Genomic DNA, 18,213 nt, shown 5'->3' with positions numbered 1-18,213 from the left:
TTATTTGATTCCTTTATAATTATGAAATATCCTTCTTTATTCCTGATAATGTTTCCTTTGTATGATATTTATATATTCACTTCAACTTTTTAAATGATTTTGTGTTTTCGTAACATATCTTTCTCCATTCTTTTACTTTCAGCCTATGGTATTTTTATATTTCGACTGGATTTTTTTGAAGACAAAAAACAGATGGGTCTTACTTTTTATCTGGTCTAATGATCTCTTTTAACTGGATTTTTAGAACAAGGATTGGAAAATTATGGCCTTTTTCTCTAGCCTATGACCATTTTTGTGTAGTCTGCGGGCTTAAGCACTGTAAAGAAAGAGGAAGCATCAGCAGCACAAGTGACAAAGACCACAGATGTCCCACAAAGTTTAAAATATTTACTACTTGGCCATTTACAGAAAAAGCAAGCCAACACTTGCTTTAGAACACTACAGAGGGGCGCCTGGGTGGCTCAGTCAGTTAAGTGTCTGACTCTTGATTTCGGCTTGGGTCATGATCTCGTGGTCTCATGAGTTTGAGCCCCACATAGGCTCTGCACTGACAGCATGGAGCCTGCTTGAGATTCTCCCTTTTTCACTCCCCCTCCCCCACTGGCTCTCTCCCTCCCTCTCTCAAAATAAATAAACTTCAAGGAAAACAAAACACTACAGAAGCATAGCTGGACAAAGAATAATGAGAACATCTAGAATAGAATTAAATGAGGTTGCAGAAAGAGAAGAAATAAAAGGAACAGAAAAATATTTGAAGAGATAAAGGATGAGAATTTTCCAGAACTGATAAAAAGAATTAAGCCACAGGCAAATGCAAAGAATCTCCAAAAGACTATTTTTTTTAGATCCATATATTACATAATGTACAACTCCAAAAAATCAAACAAAGAAAAAAACCTTCAACAAAGACAGATTACCTCCAATAAAATAACAATTACTGTGACAGGTGACTTCTTAATAACAAAAGCAGAAGCCAGAAGGCAATGAAATGATATTACCAATGAACTAGAGCAAAGGTGGGCAAACTTTTTATTAAACTGCCAAATAATAAATATTTTAGACTTGCAGATCATATGGTTTCTGCTGCAACTATTCAAATGCTATTGCTGGATGAGAACAGCCATAGACAATATGTAAACAAAAGGGTATGGCTGTGTCCTAACTTTATTTACAAAACAAATGGCTGGTCCATGGCTAAAGTTTATTGACTTCCATATTAGCGCATTATCACCACCAACCTAAGGTCCCCATGCAGAGAAAAACACCTCCAAGACAGAGCAAAATACATTTTCGAATGAACTAACATCATTGTTGTTTGGCTATGGCCATAAATGCACAATGAAAAAAATGTTAAAGAATTAGTTCAGGAAGAAGAAAAATGATCCAAGATAGTGAAATACGAAGGAATAAGAAAAGAGGACGGACATATATGGGTGAGTGAATACAAAGGATCAGACTGTGAAATCTAACTCACATGAACCCACAGATTTTATCCAAGGTCAAGCTTTACAAACAATTTTAAAAATAGGGGCAATTAAATGGTCCAGAGTAATTAGGGCGAAGTCTGGGACATTAAAGATAAAGGCAGCTGCTTAGGTCTTTCCTTCTCTATGTCAGGCATGTACTCTGTCACCCAGAGTAGACATGGTCTTTAAGTAAGAGGCTCCTCTCCGTGTACCAGATCGCTCCCTACTTGTGAATCTCTTGATTGCCAATATCTTTGAAATTATTAATGAAGCTTAATACTGGGTAACATCCCTGGGTAATCAGGTTTGTGGGAGTCTGACTGGAAAATCTGTTAGCTCAGGGTGATGTTATTAGGAGGACTCTCATACAGATCTATGAATCACAAAGGCTTAGGGTACTTTTTAAAGCCAGAAAAAGGAGGAGACTAAAAAAAACCACAAAAAAACCAGGAGGATATAGACCTGGAATGGTTACCTAGACATCTTTGGTCTGAAATGGGAAAACTTAAGATTCTGACAAACTGGCCACTAGCCTGACAGGGATCAGTAGGCAGAGGGGAAGATAGTGAAAACTTCTATTGTTTAGCTGTTACTAGCATGTTTGATAAATGCCAACCCTTTTAGGGAGGAGATAATGGCAAGAGAAAAAATATAAGAACAGTTTTTTCCTCTCACTGGAAGGCCTTCTTGTGCTTATATGGCTACTCTGGGGAGATGAAATATCCACTAAGAAAGTAATGAACTTAAGGCTATAGGTTATCCCAAAGATACTATAGGTAGGTGGAGGTCAAGGTCAGAGAACGCCTGAGTGCTGAGAGTATTCTGTGAAAGAAATAGCATATTTCTTGTCTGGTATTTCACAAACACATACCAGAAAAGCCTGGTGAATCATTATTGGCATGGACAATCAGAAGGATGCATCACTTATTTTACATACAACAGAGTATAATTACTTGGGTTGATAATAGATCTATCCCTATGTGGCAACAAACAGGTGCTACAATAGGCAACAAATAAACTGGGTGAAAACTGGTCTACAGCTGTGCTTACCTCCAAGAAGGTAACTGCTCTGCCCTCTTCCCAATGCACAGATAGTCCTCTAGAGCAGAAGGAATACTGTGAGTGCAAATAAACTTAGACTGGCTTTGCAAAAACAATATAATTGAATGCTATTGACAGAGATGATGACAGATGTGGGACTCAGTGACTCTTCATTCTTGACCATTTTATGTAACCTTGATACGTAATCAAGAGGGAGTATCTCATTACCTTATTTAATTACCAAGAATGGGACTGCCTGATGTTCTTGACATACAAAAGAAAGGGAGCATCAGTAAGAGAAAAAAAAGATGGAAGAAACAAACACCAGCTCATTGAGAAAAGTAGTTTCAATGGCTTTTGAAAAACAGTGGAGGAATTAGATGAGGTCTTTATTGAGGAGTTAACAAACTTTGTAGAGGATGGTTCAAATCATGGTAGGGTTGTTAGGGTCTTTACAGGCTTATTCTTAGCAGAAATTATTCCAGAAAATGTTATAATGTTACAGATACAGAATGTTACAGAAATGTAAGGCAATGAGATAGTGACCAAGGTCAGAAGGTAGACTGGGGAAGAAGTTAAAACAGCTGACTCATGACTCATGCACAGTGTTTACTGGGGGATATTCATCCCCTGGGTGAATTTTCCATTAAAAGTGACTTAATGTCCTTGCATTGTCTGGGAGGCTAGAAATATTAACAATATACTTTGATATATTTTAATTTTTAATGTCTATTTTATGTTCCTTATAGAAATAAAATTGATTTTTATGTATTAATTGTGTATTCAGCACCTTGATAATTTTATTATTGGAATTATTTATAGTTTATTTCTGAAGTTCATATTTGCAAACATATTGTTGATGAGTAAGGATAGTTTTCTTTCTTCATTTCCAATTCTTATAGCTTTCTTTTTATTGCCTTGCTGTACTGGGATCTTCTTTACAGTATTAAATTGAAGAGGTGATGGCAGTTATCTCTGGCCTGTTCCTGAACTTAAAGCAAATGCTTTCAAAGCTTCATCAAGATATTGGCTGTAGATTTCTTTTTGTTTGTCTGTGTGTTTTGAGATACTATATATCATGTTAGAACATTCATTTTTAGCTCTAGTTTCCTAAGAATTTTGATACATTGATGTACTGAGTGGATATGGAATCTTATCAAACCTTTTTTTCTGCATCTGTTGAGATGATCTCAATAGATTGTTCTGGTTGATTTTCTTGTACTTAACCAACCTTGTATTCCTGGGATAAACTTTACCTTCCAATATATTGCTCAATTAGTTTTCTAACATTTTGATGAAGATTTTTGCATATATGTTCATGAATGAGTAACCTGTAATTTTCTGTTCTATTGCCTCAGTAGAATTTTGGTATAAAGGTTATACTGCCCTCATATATGGATGCTTGATTCCTGACAAAGATGAATGACACTGCAAAGTGGAAAGGAAAGAACAGTCTCTGTCATAAGCAAGACTGGGACAACCAAGTCATATGAAAAGATTATAAAAAAAAAGAATAAAACTGGATCCCTACTTCATGCCATATACTAAAACAATGCCCAATACGATGCCTAAATGCAAAAAAAAACCCACAACTATAAACCATTTACAACAGAATATAAAAGAATTATCTCCACTTGATCTTAGCCAAAAGGCCGAGAAGCGATATAAAAGAAGATTTCAATAAGGTTTTGTACCCAACTCACAAATAGTGGCCTTAAACAAGAATGTTGCTACGTGAAAACTGAGAAGATCAGTAGCTCAAGACACTATGAAAGAGTAAAAAGGCAAGCAAGCAAGAAAGAAGACATCTGCATTACATAAAACCTATAAATAAATAAAACTTTTAACTATATAAAGATCGCCTACAGATAAATTAGAAAAAGATCCAACTTAACAAAAATATGATAAAGATATAAACACGTTATTTCACAGCAAAGGAAACTCCAAGGGCCAATATTCACATAAAAAGGTGCTCAGCCTCATTAATAATCACAGAAATCCAAATTTAAATTGCAATGAGGTGCTATAAGACCACCTGGAAAAATTTTTTAAGGATAAGACAATGCCAACCAGAACTGTTATGTACAAAAAGTTCGTAACAGAATTGTTCATAATAGATTGGAAAACCCAAAATATGTCCATCAAGAACAGATCAGATAAATTGTGATATATTCATTAGTGGCTTTCTTTACAATAATAAACATGAATGAACTACAGTTAGACATAACATGAATGAACACTAAAAATAATGTTGAGCAAAACAAGCTAGACAAAAAGAATGCCTGACATATCATTTCATTTATTTAAAAATCAAAGTTTAGTAAACTAAACTATCTTAAATGGATGGCCATATAAGTGGCTAAAGTATAAAGCAAACAAAGTGATTACCATCAAAGTCAGGACAGGAGTAACCTTAATCAGGATGGGCAGCATCTGACTAAAAAAGGGCAATACAGGTGGGTGGGATTCGAAAGTGAGGTAATATTCTATTTCTTATTATTTTGTGCATACTTATGCATATTATAACATTACTTATGGTTTATGAACTTTTAATATGTATGTTATATTTCACACAAAAGTAAAAGAAAAGGATGCTTACATCATATTTAGGTTTTATCAAAGAAATAATAAAATTCTTCTTGATAGAACTGCTGTAGTTGCTTACTATTTACTGAAATATTTATTAAGGCTCTAAGAATTACAAACACTTCAAAGGAAACAAAAAGTGAGCTTCTTAAAAGAGCAAAATGTTCCCATTGCCTAGAAATACCTTCAGAATGCTAATGCTGAAACAAGATGTGTTTTGTAAGAGGCCATCTGCTCAGGCTGTTTATTGTCTGCTACAAGTCATAATCCTACTTGCATCAGTAATTACTTGTTCAAATATAAATATAACAGGAAAGATTAAGATTTCAGGCAATACACACACACAAAAATTCAAAGGCCATAATTCCCAGTAATTCTGTATTAAACAGCTCAACACAGATATCATTCACACAGATAACCTCTTTCATGGGACTGTTCATCTTAATCACCACCTGATTTCCCATTCATGAAAAAAACTATACATTTTACTTACTTTTGCTCAAGTGGCTACTCACTAAACCTTTCTTCAGCAAAAATGCATTCCAATGAATTCTACCTGTAGAATTACTTGCTCAAAAACTAGCATAGCTTTAATCTACAGAAATATAACACTGTAATACAAAGGGTATTTTAAGTATGTCTCTTAACTAATCCAATAAGCACTGAAATCATCTATTTTCCTGAGTGAAAATTTTGTTAGGAAATAAGACAGGAAAGTATAGTTGTTCTAGCTGAAAAGTAGCAATTTAACTTTTATTTCATGATATAGGAACATGAGCAAGATTAATTCTTAGACTGAGCATACAGAGATCAAAGACACAGTCCATACACTTAGGAACATGGTCTAAGGGAGACAAAACAGTAAACAGCATAGGGTACCACAGTAGCTTATATAAAAAGCCCTTAAGTGAGAGACATTTGAGTTTAACTAGGAAGAGACAGAGCACCCATGAAGATGTATATGGGTATGCGGATAAGGAAGTGCATACATCTTTGTGTGCACAAACTGCCTCTGTGTGTGTGTGTGTGTGTGTGTGTGTGTGTGTGAATGGAAGAGAAATGGCAAATTTGAAGAGCTATAAATAGTTCACAGTATGATTAGAGCAACAAAAGGTATATAGTGACAGGGTTGGGAGATAAAGGTGGTATTAAAGAGTCTCGATTTTATTCCAAGACAATAAAGAGTCATTTCAGGATTTTTAAAATGGGAAACATAGGATCAAATGTGTAATGTACTTCTGCAAATGTGACTCAAAGACCTGGTCTAGGCCCAAAGAAGAGCATGGTCTAGTAGAGAAATGGACATGTAAGCAGCATAAAGTATGATAGTTCATGCAATGAATACCTAGTCAAGTAAGTGGCATTTAAAGTTTGTGACAAAATAATTATAAAGTTCCTCTAGAAGAATACATAAGTACTAGAGAAGGGCAGGGAGGGAATACCCTCATATAAAAATACACACGGTATATTACTTTGCTTTCATTTCACTATGACATCCAAGGGCAAATACTTCTCTTTAGTTCCCAAAGCAAACTGACAATAAATTAATATAAAATACAATAAAAAATTTATAAATGCATAAAGATTTTAGAAGGTGATATCAAAAGCAACGATTCTGATAATTTCATAGGAGAAAAGGGGGCATTAAATTACATTGGTAAATCTGATGGATCCAGTGCTCAGTGTACCTATCAGAGAAAATTAGAGTGGAGGTAGAAGCCATTCTTCACAACACAAACCCCTCGAGTCAAGAGGTATACAAAGTGGAAGTAACAAGAGCCTGAAAAATCAATGGAAGAAAGGGAGCTTCCCCTCCAATCCCATCAGAGACAAAACATATACCAGTTACCTTTATTAAAAAAAACCCTAATTCTCCATTCATAAATGCAAATAAAAAAACAAGGATTCTCAAACATATGAGACAAAGGGCAGATTAAGTACATCTCATGAAAAATAAACACTACGAGGCTGATCATTTCAAATTCAGGGCCCAGACACAAAGCCAAAATAAAGCTACTCAACGAATTGCATCCCTCCCGAATGTATCATTTGTGATTACAGATGTGCAGCTGTGGAATTACTAACATTGAGAACATTTATTGTTTAAAACGAGAAATAACTCAACTTCTAATACGATGGAAAAAAAAGATGAAAAGAATCATCTGGATTCAAACAGAGACAATGGGTTTTCAGGTTTGATGATGATTTACCTGGCTTTCATGTTCAATGTTCTGGGTCTTGAAAGTTCATGAATTTATGAATTCATTCATTAAATAAGTATTTAAGTTGAATACCTATTATGTGTCATGTTACCCTTCCAGGTGGTTGGGACACATCAATGAACAAAACAGAGAAAAATTCCTGTCTAACCTTGAGGAGCTGATACTCTGGTAAGCTTCCATTTCTACGTATTTCATCTCCTGTGACCTAAGGCTTTAAAAAGCCTTACCAAAATATCGATAGTGATCTCTCATACTAGGATCACAGGTAATCTTAGTTTCTTTTTTATCCTCTCTTATGTGTTCCCAACACAAAATACATCCTTCCCCCACTGCCCCTTTCCTTTTTACTTAAAGGGAAGGAGAATTGAGCAGGGAAATCAGTCTGGCTGTCCTGGAGACAATGGATGACAGCTGCTGGGAGGCAAAGAGGAAGTACAAATAACCAAGCCAGTTACATGCAGCTGTATTAATTTAGGTGAGAAAAGTAAAAATGTGAATTAAGACAGATTTAAGAACCTCAATGGCAGACAAGGGACGGATCGAGACACATTGGGGATTCTTAATCAACAGGACTCTTTCCAATAGGTATGTGGGTAAAAAAGAAGCAAAGGTCAAGTATGAATCCTAGGTTTACAATTTTTACGTGTGAGAAAAGAGTCAATGCAGGTCTATTCCCTTAGTTCTTACTTATCTCTGTAACCATAGCAGTAATTCTTGGCCAGACTCTAACAAAACAACTGAACATTCACATAGTTACTGGGTAATGATACTATTCTATATGCGCAAAGCCACGGACCAAGCTAAACAAGGATGACAGCATGTTTAAAACAAACATGAATGTTCCTGATGGGCACCTGGTGTCTGACATGCATGTACACCATGGCGGGTCACATAGCAGGTGCTCATATGATCAGCTCTTTTTGAGAACTACGGACTCTAAGACTCAAGCAAAATTCCTTGGGTAGAGACATCTCACATGTGTCTTTGAGTTTTGCATCCAGAGAGAAAAGTACATTTTGTGTGACTCTTGCAAAGAAAGGATTACCTGGGAGCCTGTACATGACTTATAACTGATAGATATCTTTTTCTTGCTGTCCCTGGACTGTGGCTTTTGCTGTAACAAATCTTAGCTGTGGATACAACTTTATATTAAGCTTTGTTCTTCCAGTGAACCACTGAACTAGCGGGTAGTTGTGAGATCCCAAGCCAGGAGCACTGAGTGGACAGGAAATGAAGGGTTTAGTGGGGTGGGAGAAGAAATGAATTTAGTTTCCTTGTAAAGTGTCTTGATCACGTTCACTACCTTTAGTAGAATTCTGGTTTTTTTTTAGCAGCAAATGTTTTTCACCATTTCAGCCTCATCAGCAGTTCAAAGTTCTCTTCAGCTTTAACTTACTCTTCTATGTTATTTCCATCAAATTTAGAAACAAAATATGAAGGAACATCCCTTACTTCAAGAATTTTTCCTGGTACATTTTGTGATCTTGTTCCAAATCTGACATAGTGGGGTCACCACTATCTTCAAAATCATTATGTTAAATTTGTTCTTCTCAAAGACCTGTACTAAGCATCTACTGTGATTCAGACATTTTGCTAGGTGTTAGGGATAAAAGGATTGAGAAGATATAGCTCCCATCCTAGAATCTAGAGGACACTTACATAAACATGACAACAGATCAATTATTCTCTAGGCTTTTCTTAATGTTTCATTTCTAACAGTATTCTAGATACAGGCAATATAAAAGATTGCATCTTTAATGTCACAGTGAGATTGAAAGTATTGCACTGCAGCTGTACGATGGATCAGCCTTCTCATGAAAGCTCCTCTGCAATAACATTCAGCATCTGAATAATGAGCTATTCCATGGCTGAGGCAATGAGAAGCCAAAGGCAGCCAGAGTAATGGTAAAAGTATTACCAGAAGCTACCCCTGCTTCCTGAGGGCGAACACAGCATACGACTGTCTGCCACTGAATAGCTTTCCTATCCTTAGGTAAGTTTGTTTCTAAAATGATCATTCACTGCAGAGTTTCAAGCATGACAGTACAGATAAGAAACAATTTCTCATTCCCTCCATGTATCACTTTGAGTTCTATTTGCCCCTGTAATGTAACAGCTCTGAAAACCTATATTTGATTTTATTCAAGTCTGCAACCTCAAAACTGCAAGCCTAACCTTAAGCCCTAATATATACATATATCTATATATTACATATAAGCCCTAATATGTATGTCAGTTTACATTAAAATCAATATTTACTCCATTCTAAACTCATTTCTTTAAAACATGAGGTCTCTTGGGGCGCCTGGGTGGCGCAGTCGGTTAAGCGTCCGACTTCAGCCAGGTCACGATCTCGCGGTCCGTGAGTTCGAGCCCCGCGTCAGGCTCTGGGCTGACGGCTCGGAGCCTGGAGCCTGTTTCCGATTCTGTGTCTCCCTCTCTCTCTGCCCCTCCCCCGTTCATGCTCTGTCTCTCTCTGTCCCCCCAAAAATAAATAAACTTTGAAAAAAAAAAATTTTAAAAAAATAAAAAAAAAAAATAAATAAAAAAAAACATGAGGTCTCTCTTTTAAATTAAAAAAAAAAGAGAGATACAAATTATTTTATCATTTTGAACACAATTCAAGGACTGTAAACTAAGTATATTTAAAAGTAACGAAAAATGCATTTACAAGTGTCTCTCTGACTCTTAAAAACTGAGAGCAAACTGAGGGTTGATGGGGGTGGGAGGGGAGGGTGGGTGATGGGTATTGAGGAGGGCACCTTTTGGGATGAGCACTGGGTGTTGTATGGAAACCAATTTGACAATAAATTTCATATATTGGAAAAATAAATAAATAAATAAAAGTGTCTCTCTTTTAGAATTTAAAGTACTTTTTTATAGATGTAAGCTTACAGAGTTTTATAGAAATTCTGCTGTGTACACATTTCTGACAAAGAAGCCTCAGAAGAGCCAAAGACAACTCACAGCCTGCTAAATGGAAGAGCTGTTTTCACTGACTGATGATAGTTCCAGAAAGCCTCAATATACAACACAGACAAATATAAGAGAAGTTGAGAGTAGATTTCAAGGAAAGAGAGTCAGTGCAGAAAAAAAACTGGCCAAATCTGGAAGTTTTATGGCACAGAAGAGTAGAGACTGTGAGCAACTGAAAAAATGTAGAAAAGAGAGCTATCATATTTTGGGGGGACAACTACAATAAATGATTATTTTTATTTATTATTATAATATTATTATTATGTTTTTAGATTCTGTTTTTTCAAGCATCTCTACACCCAATGTGGGGCTCAAACCTACAACCCTGAGATCAAGGGCCACATGCTCCACTGACTGAACCAGCTAGGCACCCCAAATGATTATTTTAGAAACATAACCAACAAACATAAAATATTATTTGGGGCACTGGTGCCAAGCTAAATATACCACTATTACTACTAACTAATATGATTACAATCACTGCTAAAATTTAATAAGCAGCACATGCCAGACACTTTGCAAAGCACCATAAATGGATTCAGTCCTTATAACAGTCTTAGGAGATAGATATCACCATCAACCTCATTTTATAAATGAAGAAACCAGAGACTAAAGAAGTTAAGTACTTTTCCCATTATCAAGTAGCTAGTTAATCAAAAAGCCAAAATCAGAAATCAAGTCATGTGATTACAGATGCTGAGAGGAATATGCTATACTCCTCTTCAACTGGTAGAATAATGAGCCAGTAAATTGTGGGAATATTAACAGTAAACTGTTTCCTGCATATCCTTTTAGAGAGACATTCCCAAACAGAAGAACAGAAGTTATTTCACCCAAGTATAAATTTCAAATTTTTAAATGGAAGACAAGGGAGAGATGCTTATAGACACTATGGAAGTAACTTTTTCACAATATAAAACAGGCAATGGATAATATCTCTGAAGAAATGGTATAATGTTGGCTTATCCAAAACAAAACTAATCTAAAGCAAAAAGGTTGGATTTTCACACTCTATAGATTCTTTTTAAAAATTTTTTTGACAGAGAGCGAGTGCACACATGAGTGGGGGAGGGGCAGAGAGGGAGAGAGAGAATCCCAAGTAGGCTCCATGCTGTCAGCACAGAGCCTGACATGGGACTCAAACTCATGAACCATGAGACATATCATGACCTGAGCTGAAATCAAGAGTGGGATGCTTAACTGACTGAGGTACCCAGGTATCCCTCAAACTCTGCAGATTCTAAGTAAAGCAAACTATTGACTGCAACTAACACATGCCCTGTAAGTAGTTAAAGGGAGATACAGCACAGTAAATTGACTGTGAGAATGAAGATGGAGTCAGGCTGCCTGGGAGCTAATCCTGGCTCCACTACAAATAAGGAGAGTAACTTAATCTCTGTGCCTCAATTTCTTAATCTCTATAATAAGGATAATAATATATTGTAATTATATCTACCACAAAAGAAATTCAATAGAGAGTACTAAATTAACGTTAGCAATTTTTATTGTTAAAATGAAGCACCTAAAATTGAGTACTAAGTTATTTTCAATAAATGCTCTTACGCAAAAGTTCCACACACAGCAGCACTAAATTTTATACACAATGAATATGAATATAATCACTATATAAAGATATTTCTAAAAAGTCAGTAGGAATTTTATGTGAAATAAAATGAAACAAAACAAAACAAAATAAAATGAGTGTTATTACTATCCTTTTCTTTTTCTTCCATAAAGAAATTAAAATGAGAACACATCTAGTCTCACTTCATAGAAATTAAAAATGATAAGTAAATGGACATGATCTTTTATAAGATAAAGCTTCTAATAGAAATGTCTTACGAGGGTGCCTGAGTGGCTCAGTCGGGTGAACATTCAACTCTTGATTTCGGCTCAGGTCATAATTTCACAGTTGTGGGGTCAAACCCCGGGTGGGGCTCTGCACCAGGCCTAGAGCCTACTTGAGATGCTCTCTCCCTTTCCCCCTCCCCCATTTGCACTTCCTCTCTCAAAAAAAAAAAAAAAAAAAAGAAATATCTTACCATAATCTTACTATCCACAATAAATGTTTGATAATTCTTCTAAAACAATATCTTCTTTAGTGTTTTTCATATTTGTATGGCAAAGCACAAGCAAGTGTAGGTACTCTTTATGGAACCTCAAAAATGATGAAGATGTCCGTATGGTACCATAAGAACTAGGAAAAACTTTACCAGATTACAGAGTTGCGACACATATGCACATTCTCCAATATGAAAATCATAACCACAGAGGCGCCTGAGTGGTTCAGTGGGTTAGGCATCCAATTCTTGATTTCGGCTCAGGTCATGATCCCAGGGTTGTGGGATGGAGCCCTATGTCAGGCTCTGTGCTGACAGTGCAGAGCCTGTTTAGGATTATCCCTCTCCCTCTCCCTCTCTCTCTGCTCCACCCCTGCTCTCTCTCTCCCTCTCTCTCTCAAAATAAATAAATGAACTTAAAAAAAAAAGAAAATCATAACCACAAACCTAGATCTATGAAAAATCTAAGCAAGATCAATGTAATTTTTTCATTAACATTAATTTGGCGCTGGTTAATAATAATAATAGTAGGTAACTTTCAAATACCTATTATGTGCCAAAGAGATATTTATATGTATATCTCACTTATAACTGGTAAGTGAGACAGTACAGATTCAAACCAATCCTGACTCAAACCTTATACTCTTAACCACAACACTATACTTCTTTTTTTATTTTATTTTATTTTATTTTATTTTATTTTATTTTATTTTATTTTATTTATTTTTGGGACAGAGAGAGACAGAGCATGAACGGGGGAGGGGCAGAGAGAGAGGGAGACACAGAATCGGAAACAGGCTCCAGGCTCCGAGCCATGAGCCCAGAGCCTGATGCGGAGCTCGAACTCACCGACCGCGAGATCGTGACCTGGCTGAAGTCAGACACTTAACCGACTGTGCCACCCAGGCGCCCCAACTATACTTCTACATTATGCAATAATATCTAAAAACTTAAACAATTATACTTAAGATGTTTATATATATTTTATGCTAACAAGGAAGAATTAACATTAATCAATTTTAAGAACAGAACATAAGTATCAATGGGAGGACCACTTAAGAACTTGTGCATTAAATGTATGCATGGTGATTAGAGTTAATAATATTGTATTTATATACTTGAAGGTTGCTAAGAGCTTAGCTCTTAAATATTCTCACCACAAAAAAAAAAAGAAAAAAAAGAAATGGTAATTATGTGATGCAATTGAAGGGTTAGCTAATGCTATGGTGATAATCATACTAATACATAAAAATATCAATGCAACACAATGTGTATCTTAAACTAATACAATGCTATGTGTCAATTATATCTCAATAAAGCTGGGGGGAAAAGAGAATTACTGAGAAGCTCCTATTAGTGATTTACTCTGAAAATTACTCCTAAGTTCCAAATGTAAGGTGCTTTTAAGTACACAGCTAAAGATATCTAGTTCTACAAGCTGTAGTTCAAATAAAGGCCTTCTTACTATGACATAAGCCAGTCATAAAAATCAATCCTTGATTGATTAACCTAACTCCTCAGAAGTAGGAGATACTCTACTTATTTTAATTTTGAGGCACAACGGTTAGTGCTATAAAAAAAGATACCCCCGGGGCGCCTGGGTGGCTCAGTCGGTTAAACGTCCGACTTCAGCTCAGGTCACGATCTCGCGGTCCGTGAATTCGAGCCCCGCGTCGGGCTCTGGGCTGACCGCTCAGAGCCTGGAGCCTGCTTCCCATTCTGTGTCTCCCTCTCTCTCTGCCCCTCCCCCATTCATGCTCTGTCTCTGTCTCAAAAATAAATAAACGTTAAAAAAAATTAAAAAAAAAAAAAAGATACCCCTTAATCTTTAGTCTGATTGATATTTGCTAAAGGAAACATAACTGAAATATTCAGTTTTGTAGAGTCTTCTAACAATTACTACGCTTATGTCAATAATTTCTAATTTTGTATTATTGTTTTGGTTTAATTTTTTTTTTTTTATTTGAGAGAGAGAGAGAAAGGAAGAGAAATCATGTGCGGGCACAAATGGGGGAGATGGGCAGAGGAAGAGAGAGAATCTTAAGCAGGCTCCACGCTAGGTGCAGAGCTCAATGGGGAGCACTATCCCATGACCCTGGGATCATGACCTGAGCCAATATCAAGAGTTGGACGCTCAACGGACCAAACCACCCAGGCACCCCTCTAATTCTGTATTATTATAATAGGCATATTTATAGCTATAACTGGAAAGACAGGAAATTATATAAAAGTAATTCCCATCAACGAGAACTGTGAAGAGATTATTCATAGTTTAAACATGTCTGGCTCAATATAACCTAAAATCCTATTATTTTGGAATGAATTTTTACTAAAAGACAAATGTCTTGAGTCTGCATTAGACAGCTATTAAAGACAAGAAGACCTGTTAATCATCATGTTTAAAAATAATCTTAAATCAAGCCTCAAAATACATCTACCTTATGATATCCATTGCCTGGTAAAGTATTTCAGATTGATCAACTCCAAGAACCTTCTTTGCCCCAGCTTTAGCTGCAAACATAGAGAGAATTCCAGTTCCACAACCAACATCCAAAACTACCTGGTAAAATAAAAAAACAGGTATTATTGAAAAGGTCTAATATTTTAAGTTCTAATCACATATTATGATGTTTCTGCCAAGTAATTGATCACAATATTTTTTTGAAAATTTTAAAATGTTTTTTATGTATTTTTGAGAGACAAAGAGACAGACAGCAAGCAGGAGAGGGGCAGAGGGCCAGGGAGACAGAATCCAAAACAGGCTTCAGGCTCTGAGCTGTCAGCAAAGAGCCCAACAAGGGGCTCGAACTCGTGAACTGTGAGATCATGACCTGAGCCGAAGCTTAACTGACTGAGCCACTCAGACACCCCCATTGATCACAATATTTTAAAATTTTACTGATCAATTATGGTAGTGATTTCTATTTGAAGAAGCTGAAGATATCACTACAATGAGTTGTTTTAAATTCTTCTTCTTCTTTTTTTAAACATAAGCTCTATGCCCAGCATGGGGCTTGAACTTATGACCCCAAGATCAAGAGTCCTATGCTTTACCGACTGAGCTGGCCAGGTACATACACCAAGTTGTTTGCACCCCAACTTGTTTTAAATTCCTAACAGTCTTTTTGGCCATACTGGCCATATTCTGCTACAATCAGATGCAACAATGTAAATTAAGAGATGTTTTACACAAAATAAGCAATTTCTACAGAATTTCTACAGACTTAACAGGGAAGTATTCTCTATTTTTTTTTACAAACTTTTTTTTTACATTTATTTATTTTTGAGAGACAGAGAGAGACAAAGCACAAGTGGGAGAGGGGCAGAGAGAGAATGAGACACAGAATCTGAAGCAGGCTCCAGGCTCTGAGCTGTCAGCACACAGCCCAACGTGGGGCTCGCTCACAAACTGTGAGATCATGACCTGACTTGAAGTCGGTTGCTTAACCGACTGAGCTACCCAGGTGCGCCATAATATTCTCTATTTTTAATTTCCCCATTGCATGCATGCTCTAATTTAGGCTTAGTAGTTCTAAACTGTAGCAGAAATAAATTTCTCCAAGTTTGAGAGACAAGAATTAAGTTTAGCAGGACAGCATCATCCAATACAACTAAAAAATGCTTATAAAAGAATCCTAGATGTAGAATATTGCCATATCCCCTCCATTTCCAAAATTAAATATTCAACTCACTTAAATAATACAGGTACAATAAAAACAAACTGGCTTCTAGAATTCAGCCATTTAAGAATATGTTTTTAAAAATAATACTCATTATCAATGGTGAAGGTAAAAAGAATCAAAGTTTAAGATGATGTTGGGGACAGGTAAAAAGCAATTATTTCCAAATCAAGAATTGCATGCTATTTCCAATATAGTATAGTGAAACCTGCTCCATTCAAAGTAAAAAACAAAAACAAATTACTGAGGAAACATATTAAGCAAAATAGTCAGAGATACAGTATTTTCTGTGAAATGACTGCAATCTGCACTGCCTTAAATCTTTCAATATCAATGGCCTAAACTCCTATGTACTTATCTCAAAAAAATGAAATTATTTCAGTATTCTCCTATAAATATTTGCTGAGCATCACTAAGTGCAATCATGATCACAGTGATGGGGTACAGCAACAAACAAGACCAAGTTTCTGTCTTAATGGAGCTACAGACAATGAATAAATAAACACAAAATAAGGTTAGCCAGTAGTGTTATAAAGAAAAATCAAGCCCCGGAATAGAAGTTAGAGCAGAGAAGAGGGGATACATACTTTAAGCATTTAAAATAGGTCTGTGAATACACCTCTGATATATGTGGGCTGAGAACTGAATGAAATAAAGGAATATGCCATGTAGAGATCTGGAGGAGTTTCTTCTAAGCAATGGAGGATATTAACAGCAAAACACAAGATTCCAGGCAAAGCAAGAAGACCAATGTGGCTGAGCTGGGTGAGAAAAGGTTGCTCGATAGTGAGGTAAAGGTTAAGCAGAGGCCGGATCACACAGAACCTTTGGATTTTATTGAGTAATGGGAAGCTACTGTAAGAACAACAGAACTAGAATTAAAAATCTATCAAACTGTTCAACATTACTTTATTCTTCAGCTTGGTAATATAGGCCACATAGTTTAACACCAAAAACTGTATTTCTTATTTATCCTTCAAGAGAATTTTCGTGTAAAGATGATGTAACACATTTTTTCCGTCCCTTTTTTACATAAACAGAAGCATATTATGCCACTGCACTTGCTACACAGTGCTTTTTGTGTTTAGCAATGTAATGTAGGGATCTTTCCGTATCAGTTTACAGAACTTCTTTCTCTCGTATGGTTGTAAAGGATTCTGTATTATGGCTATACCATAATCTATTGATTTAGTTCTCTACTGATAGTTATTTAGGTAGTTTTGAAATTTTACTATGACAATCATTACTGTAAATATAGCTTTATATCTAACCCTATTCACACGAGTAAATCTACAGAATACATTTCTAGAAGTGAAAATACTGTGTCAAAAGAGAATATGCATATTTATAATTGTGCCAGACATGACCAAACTACCTTCCATAGGGCAGTTCTGCTCATGAGGGCCCTAACCAGCAATGTTTAAGTGTTGATATCCTTACAGGTGAGACTAGCCTATGGACCATATAATCAAACTTTTGGCTTTTTGCCAATCTTGCAAGTACAAAATTATGATACACTAGCATAGTTATAACATGCATTTCCATTATCATGAGGTTTAGCATCATTCCTTATGTTGTAGAGCCATCTGTAGTTCTTTTTATGTAAAGTGTCTACTTATATTCTTTATTTTTCCAGTGAGCTGTCTTTTTCTTATGAAATTTTGAATCAAAATTTTCTTATCAAATAACAGTTCTTTGTAAGTGAAGAAGATGACACCTCTATAATATAATCTGCAAGGTTTCTCTCAGCATATATTTTTGTGTTTCGATTCTGCTTATAGTGATTTTGGCTATGCAGAAATTCTTTACTTACAGTGAAACTCATTAATCATTTCTTTGATGGCTTCCTGCTGGATTTTGATTATAATTAGACTGACCTTCCCCATATTCTCTCCTATTTCATTCTATTTTATCCTCATACATTCTCTTCTAGTACATTTATGGTTTCATTAATATACTTTTTTTTTAGTTTATTTAGTTTTGAGGATGGTATTAGAAGGATCTTTTTTTTTTGTACATGAATGTTCATTAACAACTTTATTTTTAAAACCCAAAAACTAAAACAAAATATTAAATTTTCATCAAGTGAATGGATTAAAAAATGACTATGTATGTACACAAGGGCATACAATCTTTTTCTGTAAAGAGACAAATAAAACATATTTTCAGTGTTCTGGGCCAT

At 35.7% G+C, this 18,213-nt stretch overlaps 1 protein-coding gene across 1 annotated transcript in view; it reads right to left on the bottom strand.

The window, feature by feature from the left end:
• PRMT3 (protein arginine methyltransferase 3) overlaps window positions 1–18,213 on the bottom strand; it is a 139,046-nt gene that overhangs the window by 94,403 nt on the left and 26,430 nt on the right. Inside the window, exon 9 of the mRNA XM_043580815.1 lies at window positions 14,790–14,911. Coding sequence (XP_043436750.1) covers window positions 14,790–14,911 — 122 coding nt within the window. The remainder of the gene's footprint in view (window positions 1–14,789; window positions 14,912–18,213) is intronic.

This window comes from Prionailurus bengalensis, chromosome D1 (genome assembly GCF_016509475.1).
Source record: "Prionailurus bengalensis isolate Pbe53 chromosome D1, Fcat_Pben_1.1_paternal_pri, whole genome shotgun sequence".
Lineage (NCBI taxonomy): Eukaryota > Metazoa > Chordata > Mammalia > Carnivora > Felidae > Prionailurus > Prionailurus bengalensis.
The sequence above is the reverse complement of the archived record's forward strand: the minus strand, read 5'-3'. Positions and strand labels throughout refer to the sequence as shown.